The sequence below is a fragment of the Akebia trifoliata genome, chromosome 4 (genome assembly GCF_017979445.1).
Source record: "Akebia trifoliata isolate Shusen 1 chromosome 4, ASM1797944v1, whole genome shotgun sequence".
Lineage (NCBI taxonomy): Eukaryota > Viridiplantae > Streptophyta > Magnoliopsida > Ranunculales > Lardizabalaceae > Akebia > Akebia trifoliata.
This window is the reverse complement of record NC_141378.1, coordinates 40,767,748-40,779,891: the sequence shown is the minus strand read 5'-3', so window position 1 is coordinate 40,779,891 and position 12,144 is coordinate 40,767,748. Positions and strand designations below refer to the sequence as shown.

Here is a 12,144-nt window from a genome sequence, read left to right as displayed (position 1 = left end):
TATCCTCACAAATAATCAGCCCAATATGGAACTTTTAACCCTATCAAAAGTGATTTACAAATTAACGGTAAAAAATCAATGATCCACAATTCTAAACCACTTTTGATAGGGTTAAAAGTTTCAGCTGTAGAGATCATCCTCACAAAAAATCAGTCTAATCCAAAACTTTTAAGCCATATAGGATGTTGACTCCCTAACGTTGCCTGTGGAACGGACACTAAGTTTACAATATATTTTTGAGAAAAAAAAAACTATTGAATATCTATGCATGATAACATGTTTTCATGCATAATTATACATTTCTTGATGCTTAAAAAAAGAGTTTAATCATCAAAAATTAAACAGAATAAAAAACTGTTGAAAAAAATAAATAATCATAACATCAAGATATTATTATTAAATAGCATTTTATGAATCAAATCACAAATAACTATAAAACTATAGAAATTAACCACTGGTCTAAAAAAACATGGAATTTTATTATTTCAAAAAATGTGTTTATTGAAAATGACATTTTTTTTTATTGTTTTAATTGTTGGAGTTACAGAATGCATTTGAAACCAGACTTTTTCAGAAAAAAAAAAGGAAGTTTTTTGTGACTATAGCCATATCTTGTGTTATCAATCCCTAAATGCACAAAACCACTTTGGTTAGAGAAGGCAATGAATCGATCAAATCAAATTTTTGTAACATGTCACCTATGCATAAAATAGCTACTGCTCATTTTGATTTTTGGTTGACATGCAACAACGCAACTTTGGGGTCGGGGGCTCAAATTCAATTAATCAAAATTTTGTATTAGATTATTAGTTATGTTATAATTTATTAAGATCTATTGAGATGCATAGAATCGTATAGTTATTCTAATTATGTTTTATTTTATTAAAGTGTATTGAGATGCAACTAATCTCTAACTAAATGCCTATTTAATAAGAGTTTTACTGGAGATCAAATTAAAATCCCGGAATTGATTTATCTCAAATATTTTCATGGTATTAGAGCGCTGGAGGGGGCAATTGCCCCCACAGAACCTTGAGACACTCCTATATTTTCAACTAATTACATGCCCATTTGTCCCCAGTCCCTCACCTCTCTCCTCATTTGCCCCCCACACCCTCACCTCCCTCCAATTTTTGCCCCCACCCCCTTTCAAATTTTTATTGGTGACATTGCCTCTTGAACGGACCTTCTCATATACTAATTGGAAATGGCCTAACTATCCTTTTCTTCATCTTCTAACTGAAAAAACATTTGAATTTCTCCCTAAAATCATTCATCTTCAAGTTCTTCCATTTTGTGAAAACTGAAAATTTTGACCGGCTAAAGCCCACAAATTTTAGAAAGTGAATTTTGACGGCCTATGACAATTGAAATTTTTTATGATCCCCATTTCGATGAATTAGAGCTATCAAATTTCTTCCATCATCCATTAATTTAACGGTTTCAGTTTGTCAGAAAAAAAAAATTAACAATAAAAAATTTGACGCCTTGGTCTGTCAAATTTTATGAAATTCGATGTCCTTGAGCCATCAAATATAAGCTTTTTTCACGTTGTGTTCAATTATACAACTAACCATAGTTTGCCCCCACTACAAGAAAATCTTGGCTCCACCCTTGATTAGAGCCATGACCAACTCCAGTCTCGGTCCATCCAAGACTATATGTCATCAACTTTATTAAATTTAAATCATTCTATCGTTGGTCTTAGCCTGCCATGCACATCCATGTCTCTTTCTCACAAGAAACACTTTTTGTGCACATTGGATTTCTTCAAATCTTCCACCTTTCATAACATCAATTCATAACAAACAAAAGAAAAATAAGAAAGGGAAAAAAACAAAAGAGATTTCTTAATCACTTTAGGGTTCGTGATACATCATCTTCCTTTTTAGACTCACTTTATAGGTGACCTAGTCAGCCGACATGTTTAATGTTTTAATTAAATTGAATTCTAATTGAAGAGTTTGTCAATGATAAAGAAACTTACAAGTTGTTGGATTTTGGATAGAATCCTCATTAGGTTTGAATAGGAAACTTTGATGGTAAAAAATCCAAGTAAAAGAGGAACTCTAGGCCTTATATTCTTTTCTATATAAGAATGGATCAACTTCCCTATAAAGTATGAATGTGGAGACTCTCTTTAAGATTTTTGGGATTGAAATCTATCAAGAACATAAAGTTAAGATCAATCCAACAAAGGGAAATTGTTTGCTTGCGTAACAAATCACAAATTTCAATTATCGAATTGCGATATCACAAGGTAAACTTTCTAAATTCTTGAATATTATAAACATGACTGTATTGAATGAATATTAAGATATATGTTAGATTCAAGATCTTGGATTTTATGTGTTCATGAAATTATATATTGAATGTAGAAACACATAATATTCTTCACGCATGGTTTAGAAACATCAAGAGCTCACAGCACCCTCTCCATCGATAGCAACTATCTTAGAATATCCCAGATCAGCCCTTAATATATTTTAATAAATTGTAACGTAACTAATAATCTCCTATTAAAGTGTATTGAGATGCACTGGATCATGTTGATATAGTTGGGGTTAGTTGTAACTAATGTCTAAGAGAACAACTCTACAACAAACTCTTTACATGTAATATGCTCTTTACCATAAAGAGTCAAATGACAAAACAGACTCTCTACTATCTGAAGTTGAAGCCGTGAACACAAAAATCGAGATCAAGACTTATCTCATGACGAGGGTATGGACTCGTAATTAATAAAAACATAATATAAAATCATAAAAAATACTTTTCTTACTAACTTACTATGATTTCAAATCTTATTTAGTGTCATTGGGCCCACTTGGATTATCACATTGACAATCGAAACTAACATCCTAGATTTTATGGAAAAACTCATTCAATATATATATATACATACACAAAATGGATAAACACCGAACTCCCAAAACTTAAAATTAAAGGAAGCGTTTAAGAGACATAAGTAAAAAAAATATATGTAAAACCAACCATTTCTCAAAATATGGGTTAAAAGTTTCTAATTGAACTGATTTTTTTGTAAGAATGATCTCTATCATGAGAAGATCATCTCAACAAAAAATCAGCCCAATATGAACCTTTGAACCCTATCAAAAGTAATTTAGAATGTGGATCACCAATTTTTTTTATCAATAATTTGTAAATCACTTTTGATGGATTTAAGAATTTCAGATTGGGCTGATTTGTTGTGAGGATGATCTTCTTATCATAGATATCATCCTCACAAAAAATCAACTCAACTTGAAACGTCTAAATTTTAACATAACTAATAATCTAAGAGTTTGCACTATGAATGAAATGAAAAGAGTAAAATTATTATTTGTGACTTTTTATCCGAGCCGTTAGACGGACCTTAATCTAATGACTAGGATAAGTTACTTTATTCGAGTCCTAAAAGTGGTAATATTATGAGAGAGTACTTAGTATTAAGATTTTCTTCTTCTAGGTTTTTACAGAGACAAGGAGAGAAGTGTACAACGGTTTAAGTTTGAAATTAAAACCTTGATTTTCTTATAGAGTTGTCTTAGAACTTCATATCGCACTTCTAGGAACCATGAATGCATTCACTCGTATCTCGATGAAAAGCATCTATGGTTTCCATACACTATCACGTCAAGAAGTGTGAAATGATGTTCAGCCTGAGGTCACTTCAGCGTTATTCTATAAAATAAAATGATAATATCTCCAAATATTCATAAATACCTAATATATTTTAAACCCTAGCCAAATTTTAAAATATAAAAAGGATATTTATAAAATAAAAATTGAACATATAATTTTCATTAAGAAAATTCTAATATAAAAAAAAAAAAAAAAAGAAGGCAATGACTTGCAATCTAGTCCTTATGGGTTGTTCAAAAGGTGTAGCTGATGTGAATTAAGAACATGGTAACCGACTTAAATGCTCAACTAAAGGGAGAATTTAAGACACCAATTTATCTATATATATAGAATAATACTGAAGTGACTCAGGCTGTAACCTCATATCACACTTGATGTGAAAGTAGAAAATTTCAAAACTCACAAACAGATTAAAGGATCCAAACGAATTCTATACGTAAAGAGCTGAAATCCAAGTAGTGGGGCCAGCAGACAAGATACCAAATATTATTGTGTATAACTTTATTAATATTTGGTTTACCAGTTGAGAGCCCACATGTTCCCAAGTCTATTAAGTCAAGAACATGAGACCCGGCTTCCAGATTGTTTTCACATCTAAAACCCACCATAAACTTTCTCCAACATGCTTCTTTATAAAATGCAGCTTTATTACCTAAAAGGAGTTGAAGAAAATGTACACATACCCTCCTCCCAAAAAAGAGACAACTTGAAGCAACAAACATAAAATTAAAAAAAAAATAACTCTTCTCTTCTCAATAATAAAAACTTCCTAGTATATATAAAGAAAATATTAATTTCAAAGTCATTTAAGATTTAATGTTTGTTATACTCTACTAATATATATACAATATAAGAGCTACGCACTTTATTTCTTTTTCATAGTATCAGAGCTCAAACTCGAGCATCAGTTTATCCTTGTAAAGGTGTTAAGTCCATAGCATGACAAGTTTTTAAATCACAAATCACGATTTAGTTCCAATGATGGTGAGAAATGGTGGCAAAGGACCTGATGAAGATCATGCTTTGACAAAATAAATAAATAAATAACTTTATTGATTGCTTAGATTTACCTACTCTTAATAGCACAAGACTTTGCTTTGGACAAAGTGAAATGAAAGAAGAAGATTTGTCTAGTTGAACCCTGAATCTTTGGGATAAGGCTTTGTTGTTGATGATTGCTTTAGATGTAATTACAAGCATAGTCATCAAGTCCGGGTTCAGGAATAAGTCGGCACGGGAAAAAGTCGAAAAAATCGAGAAAAATTCAAAATAGTGTTAAGACAATATATATTTTTTCAACCAAGTGATGTTATCATTTATATCATCCAATCCTATTTTAAACTTAAGAATAAATGGTCTTTGAAAAAAACCCTTTTTAAAATAGTTTGTTCAGTAAAAAAAAAAAATCGCATTTTTTCAAAACTTGAGATTAAATCGTGATTTAATTGCCAGTCTTTAAAATCATGATTTAAACACGATTTTTTGAAAAAGTTGACGACTTTGGTGACTATGATTACAAGAACCCTAAGTAGGTATATGTCAAGAATCACAATAATCCTAAAACAGAATAAAATTATAATCAGCCTAGGCTTTCGTAATTAGGAAAATAGTAATTGTTAGTATGTGATCGACACAATAAAATTAAGTTATAATGCGAATTTTGAAGAAGGTAATTATGGTTTGTTGAGGTGATTGTTAAGCAATTAATAGACTACATATTCATATACTAACCGCAAGAAATTAAGACAATGATGCAAAGATGAATTACCGAAAAAGAGAAATTAGAAATGAAACCATTTGTAAAAACGTAGAAACAACTCCAATAGATAATAATAATAAAGCTAAGAGAAGTGGATTAAGAGGGTTTACAAATGTGCAACAACGTATTACAAACATAGATGTAAAGAATGTGCAACTTGAACTTTAAAAATTAACAAGAAGATGGACAAAAAAAATATAATGTGAATTAAAGTAGTTAGAACAAATATGAACACACTTAAACTAAGAGAAAGCTTTAGATAGAATTGGATGGATGGATGAACGGAATTAGTTAAACCGACCCCAAATCTTTCGATAAATCTTTGATGACGATGTTCTTGATGATTATTTAGAAAATACTAATTAATAGTAATGCCTTTAAATACACTCCTTTTACATTGCCTATTTATTCTCTAACACACATCAAGCATATATAGTATCATTCTAGTTCCATTCATGTAATTCACGACACAATTATTGAAGAACAACCCATTATTTGGACCACCCTAGTAGTAGAAATCTTTTACATGGTATATTACTTCCCTCCCCACAAACTCGCACCCACTCCAATTTCGAGTCCTAATTTAGAACAATGTCATAAAATAGTTCAATTTCTAGTTTTCAATGACACTCGCATTCCAAACATACATAAAAGGGTAAATTACCATTCTGTGTGCGGAATATAACAAAATTCCCATTCTGGCTCACTATTCATTTTAATTCCCAAAACATGAACACTGAGATCGCAGGGATTTTAAAGTGATGACATCACAGATAAAAAGGTAGCAGAATCACTGATTTTTAGCGAGATTGTCATTTTTCCAATTAAAAATAGTGATCTCGCTACTTTTTTTTCAACAAGATCATGACTTTAAAATCCCTATGATCTCGTCGTTCATGTTTTGGGAATTAAAATAAACAATATGCCAGAATGAGAATTTTGTCAAAAGTTGAGCATGTTTTTGGAATCTTCTCTACATAAAATCACTAATTAGGGCATCCATCTAGTACCTAAGGATTGACAACTAGTGGAGGATGCTATGGTAAAGGAATGAAAATATCATTATTGTATAGTTTTAATTTTGAGAACTCAACTAATTTTCAGAAATGTTAAAATAAAATCAAAAATCAAAAATAAAAACTAAAAAAAATCAGAAACTTGGGTGGTACGTCTGCATCTGCACCTGTACCTGCAAAAATTAATGGATTCCAAGGCATCACAAGAAACTTTGAGTGGCCTGGCAGGCAACAGTACGAACAACCCATTAAGGAAATCTGATCTCTCTTGTTTGTTCAAGATTTAAATTTCATCTTAATTGCTTTTAGGGTTCTTATACCAATACCCCAACCAGATTTCTTCTTTGAAGAACAATTATATGAAAACTTAAAACCCTAAAAACACTTACATTATCTGATATATTTTCTAGTAATACTTCATAGAAAACTAGGTTTTTTTTTTTTTTTCTAATGAAACCAACCAAAACTAGAAGAAATAAACCATCCAAAGTTCCAAACACAAACACAAGATATTAAAAAAAAAAAAAAAAAGCACTAATTGAAATTGTTCTTGTAGTTCAACCAATATTGTTATTAGGGTTAGGGTTTTTACCTAGAGTGTACTTGTTATTGTGCATCCACACCTTCAACACGCGTCTCTTGATACACGTATCGTTACAAAACTCCTCTACTAAACCCTCATCTTGTTTCTGTATCTTCCACCCTAACTTCTCTGCAAACCCTAACATCTTCTCCTTCTGTTCTTGCGTGAACTTCGTTCTGAATCTCTTCCTTGATCCACCACTACCACTAGGGTTCGACACGTCATCTTGATCCTCCCTACTGTGGGTCCCACCTCCTGAACTCGTAGGAAGCGGCAACGGCCTATAGTGCTGCGACACGTGGGGGTATCCGGTTGGTGTAGTACGGTAATACGGTGAGATATCATGTTGTTGGGTATCCTCTTTTCGGTGGAAGTTGCGGTGACAGTTGCACGCGGCGCATTTTAGCGAGTCGGGTGTGTTTTCGAGTCCGAGTGGGATGAATTCACCACAACCGTCCACTGCGTGTCTACCGAGACTCACTGCGTGGTTCTTTAAGCACTCTCTGTATCTGGTTGGGGGTTTATGAGTTGACGCACTTGGGTCTCCGCTCTCACTCGTTATTTTGAATATAGATGAGTTACCAAGCGATTCGTAACTCGGTTCTTCTTCTTGTTCTTCTTCGTGATCGTCATCTTCCATTTCTCTCTTCCTTCCTCTTTTTCCTCGATTTTGCTTTTTTTTACATCGATGATCATCGAACAGATCAACCTGTGATGATGAACTAAAATATAATTTTTTTTTTTTAACTATTTTTTTTTTTCTGGTTAAATTACTTCTTCAGAAACGAAGAAGAAGAAGAAATGGATAAATAGAGAGAGAAATGAAGAGTGAGTCTCTCTCTCTCTCTAGAGCCCTGCCAAGTCTCTATCTTTCTCTTCTGGCAGCCAACTTTACCGGCTACAGCCCGTATCTGTATTCTGTAGTTTTACTGTTGACTTGAAAGTAAAAAAGGACTAAAAGACAAAACAGGAGTTTCTTTTACTGTTTTACCCTTGAATAATATACATGGCTGAATTTAATCCACGTTGAAGAATATAAGCTAAGAATTACGAGGAAATTAGACTTTTTTTTTTTTTTTTTTTGAAAATTCAGTATACAACAACGTTTGACGCACAACGTTGACTTTGATTGAAAATTTTCTTAGGTATAATACGATCGAACGGACCACATTCATTTATTGAAGATTGAAAAAGGAGAACGACTAGTTGCACATCACCAAGTACTGATTGCACTCCAACCTAAAAATACATTTTTATTTATTATTTTTTAAAAATTCTCATTGGGCCTCAACTTATTACACCCCCACAAAAGAACAAGCCATTAAAAGAAGTTCTCGTAAATTTTACACCAAACCTATCATTATTTATTAGTTAGAGTTTCAGTGAATTTTTACCCTACTTAGTTTGATCATGAAATTTTGAAAATTGAATCTAAGATTATGAGGATTCGGTGTTGTAGTTCCTCTTCGATTTTTGAAAAAAATAAAAAAGAAAAGTAGCGTAACTTTTTTTTTTAAAGTTATGGAGTGCAACTAGTACTAGTTGACATGCAATTAGACGATCACTTGAAATAGTTGTAATGGGACTTTACTAACTTTTGTTATTTCGCTCGTTCAGAAGGATTTTGTCTACCCAACTAAGATCCTTATAAATTTTAAATATTTTTGTGAAGGTAACAATGATGATTTTTTTTTCCTATCAATCGCAATAATCCATAAATCCGTATAAATTTAAAAATTCTAACAAAATTACTCGATGCAGAATTGTGTCTCATTCCTATTCTAATGTTAGGTGTCTGCATGACACATTATGATTGGTGATCAAATACATTGAGCTGCTTGCAAATTAAAAAAAAAAATGATTTTGTCGGGAGTCCAATGTATTTTAAACTCCTACAAACACGTGTCAATGCCATGTAGATATCATCTTATTCTATAGGAACAAGACACAATTATGGATCATAATTCCACTACTATTTTAATTTTACTAATACCCCCATAAAATTAGGGTTGGGATCTGTGGTGAAGAATGAACAATGGAAAAAACACACGATCCTAACCATAACACAAAATCCAACAATTGAGATTTATCCTCAATATAAGTATCCTCGAAATTTGTGTCATCTTGATACATATAAATGCCAACCATTGGACTTCATGTTTACATGGTTGAAATCATATGATTTCTCATGAGTTATTCTCTGTGAGTAACGAGAGATTGACCCATAAAATTAATAGTTTTAGATTTACACCTATAAGATGCAAGATAAGGTTTATTCCCTTGTCGAAAATCCATCACTTTTTTTTAGGATAAATTAATGGTGAAATATGATTGGGACAATGGTTGTGAAGGACTCTTTATTGAGAATATGTACCGAATAGTCCCCTAATAAACATTACGGACCATTTATGTCCCACTTAATAAATATTAACCTATTAAGGATCATTTGAAGATTTTTTAAAGAAAAATACATGAAATACCCTTTTAACAACTTTAAAAGTGGTTTGGTTTAAAAATATACCGAGTCAAATAAAAAACTTGACCAATTTATTTGGTCATTAATATTTCTATGAAAAGTAAACAATAATTTTTTTATTTATTAAAATCTATTCATAAATTCAATATAATTTTATTTGACTCGTTTAAGTCGACTTGCTAATTTTTTAGTTGAATCAATTTGATGAACATTCAAGTCGAGTTTTAAAATTATGTTTTAATTATTAAAAATTATTTATATATTTTAATAAATCTAAGATACCTAGACCACATCAGTTTGATGGTGATGGTGACCATACTCATCTCCATCATCAGCTTTATTATAGTTATCATCATCTATGTGAGTTAAAGATTACTAATTTTGATAAGAGAAAACAAAGATTTTTTTTTTTTTTTTCATTTATATCTTTTTCTATTATTACGTAAGAGATGACCATAATCAAGGGGTTTGTCATTAATTTTAAAACATAGTAGTACCTAAAATATTCTCAAATAAACACATTTCTTTAAACCTCAAAAATCGTTGAAAGGGTAGTTGTAGTATTTTTGCTTCAAAAATTCTTTTTAGACTAATATTTGATAAAAAGAGTACTAAAGAGTCCATATATTTTTTAGAATGGACTTTTTGATACATATTTTTTAAAAATAGGTCTTAGCGGTCATTGTCCCAATATGATTTTATTCAAATTTTAATTTGATAATTTAAGGTTTTGGTGGGGTAAATATAATATCATCAATTTCATAGGGAGTGTGTCTAAAATATCTGAATTTAAACTATTGGCATTTAAGGTAGCCCCCTAAATGCGCCAATATCCAACATGTGTGACTCACTTTTGGCATTAACATCTATTAAATTAGTCTACGTTCACACAGATAAGCCAAATCCGCTTACATTTTTACACATTATTTTGTTTGACTGTTCTAACGGCATTTTTTGTGTATCTAGCGAGGCGTTACAAGATTACACATGACGTGTTGTTTAATTATTTACTTTTGAATAATGATTTCCTAACCAAAAAGTCTTACTCGATCAATACTCTACCGACATATTACGGACACGAAACCATATATTTTTTTCCTCTAGATACATAAATGGAAATCCCCATAAAATATTGCATTTGTGTATCCAAAGAAATAGATCTATGATTCTATGTGCGTAATGTGTCAGTTGAGTATTGATGGAGTAAAGTCTTTCTAGTTAGAATATCAGCACTCTTACTTTTTGTGGAAAATGTTACCCTCAAACGTTGTTGAAGACTATACATTAAATGAACAGTTGGTGTAAACACCTCAATTTGCACGAATCGATTAGGAAAATCGAAATTTTCTCAAATTGATTTCAATTAAGAACTTAGGCCTTTCAATGGGCCCGCATTGCCACTTGGCATTATTTTCATGCATACATGTATCATGTCATATAATTTTACATGCTCAACTTTATTCATAATCCAAAACAAAGTCCATATCTTAACCCAAACCCAAAACAAAGTCTTTATACTAACCCAAAACCAAGTCCATTTTAAACCCACAACCAAGTTCATATCCTAAAAACCCAAAACTAAGTCCATTTTAAGCCTAACACCAATCCAATTCTAAGTCCATGATCTACACATCTTCTCAAAATGTGACATATGTTGATCTCTCATAAGCCACTAATGCCTAATGCTTTAATCTAATTGGAGAGTAAATTCCTTCTTATAAAAACCCAAGAGTACTCTTCTCAAAAAGTGTGGTCAAACCAAAATTGTGCTTTGATTTTTGGTAAAAATTCATAAAGTTGAGAGAACTTCCAATCATATCCTCAAAAGGTAGGAATTTTCAAGTACATATATGGAGTTCTCCCATTAATCCATTTTAAAAATATACATCCCCCATTGCTTTATGAGTTATTTACAAATGAACCAAGATCTACTTTTTATCTACCACTTTATCTTTATACATGTTACTCCCCTACTCACCCTCCCAAAAGTACTTTTTGTTATCTCATTTTAATTTACCAAAAAATTAAAAATCAAATAATGTTTTTTAGGTTTATTCACAAATGTCACATTTACCTTCAAACAAATGAAAAATCCAAAAGAAACAACCTAAATCTCATGTCCATTTTCTTTATTTTTAGGGTTGGACTACTTTATCCTCAAAAGTTTTTCAAAAACTCTATAAATAGTCATTTTTTTTTTAATAAATAATTCATACTCTCAATACACCTGAACTAGACCATTGTAAGTTTGGGTCGATGGTAGGCACACATTTTGAGTGAATATAGCACCACGTCCAAAATGATCAAAAGTACATTCTTTTAACTTCCACGCGGTAAGACAATAAACAAATTGACTTAACTAAAAAATTGAATATTTTACATTGAATTGATATATGGTGGCGATTGATGATGCTCAACAATAAAAAATCAACATGTATTGACATCTACACAAGTAATATTGCCAAGACATCAAACGATTGGACTATGGATTTGAAAATCTACAAAAAAAACACTAATAAAGACAAATGTTTGCAATTCTAACTGGAAAAGCCCCATACTTCATCGAAACACTTGTTTACTAGATTGTTAGAGTGGTTACATAATGTGCTCGACAATAAATAAGTGAACAAACACATTTTAAAGAAATGATCGTTGCAGATTACAC

At 31.4% G+C, this 12,144-nt stretch overlaps 1 protein-coding gene across 1 annotated transcript; it reads right to left on the bottom strand.

The window, feature by feature from the left end:
• Nucleotides 1-6,937: 6,937 nt before the first annotated feature.
• LOC147404982 (zinc-finger homeodomain protein 2-like) lies at nucleotides 6,938-7,857 on the bottom strand. Its single transcript, XM_086441106.1, has one exon. The coding sequence runs from the start codon at nucleotides 7,641-7,643 to the stop codon at nucleotides 6,978-6,980; it is 666 nt and encodes a 221-aa protein (XP_086297232.1). The 5' UTR covers nucleotides 7,644-7,857; the 3' UTR covers nucleotides 6,938-6,977.
• Nucleotides 7,858-12,144: the final 4,287 nt, after the last annotated feature.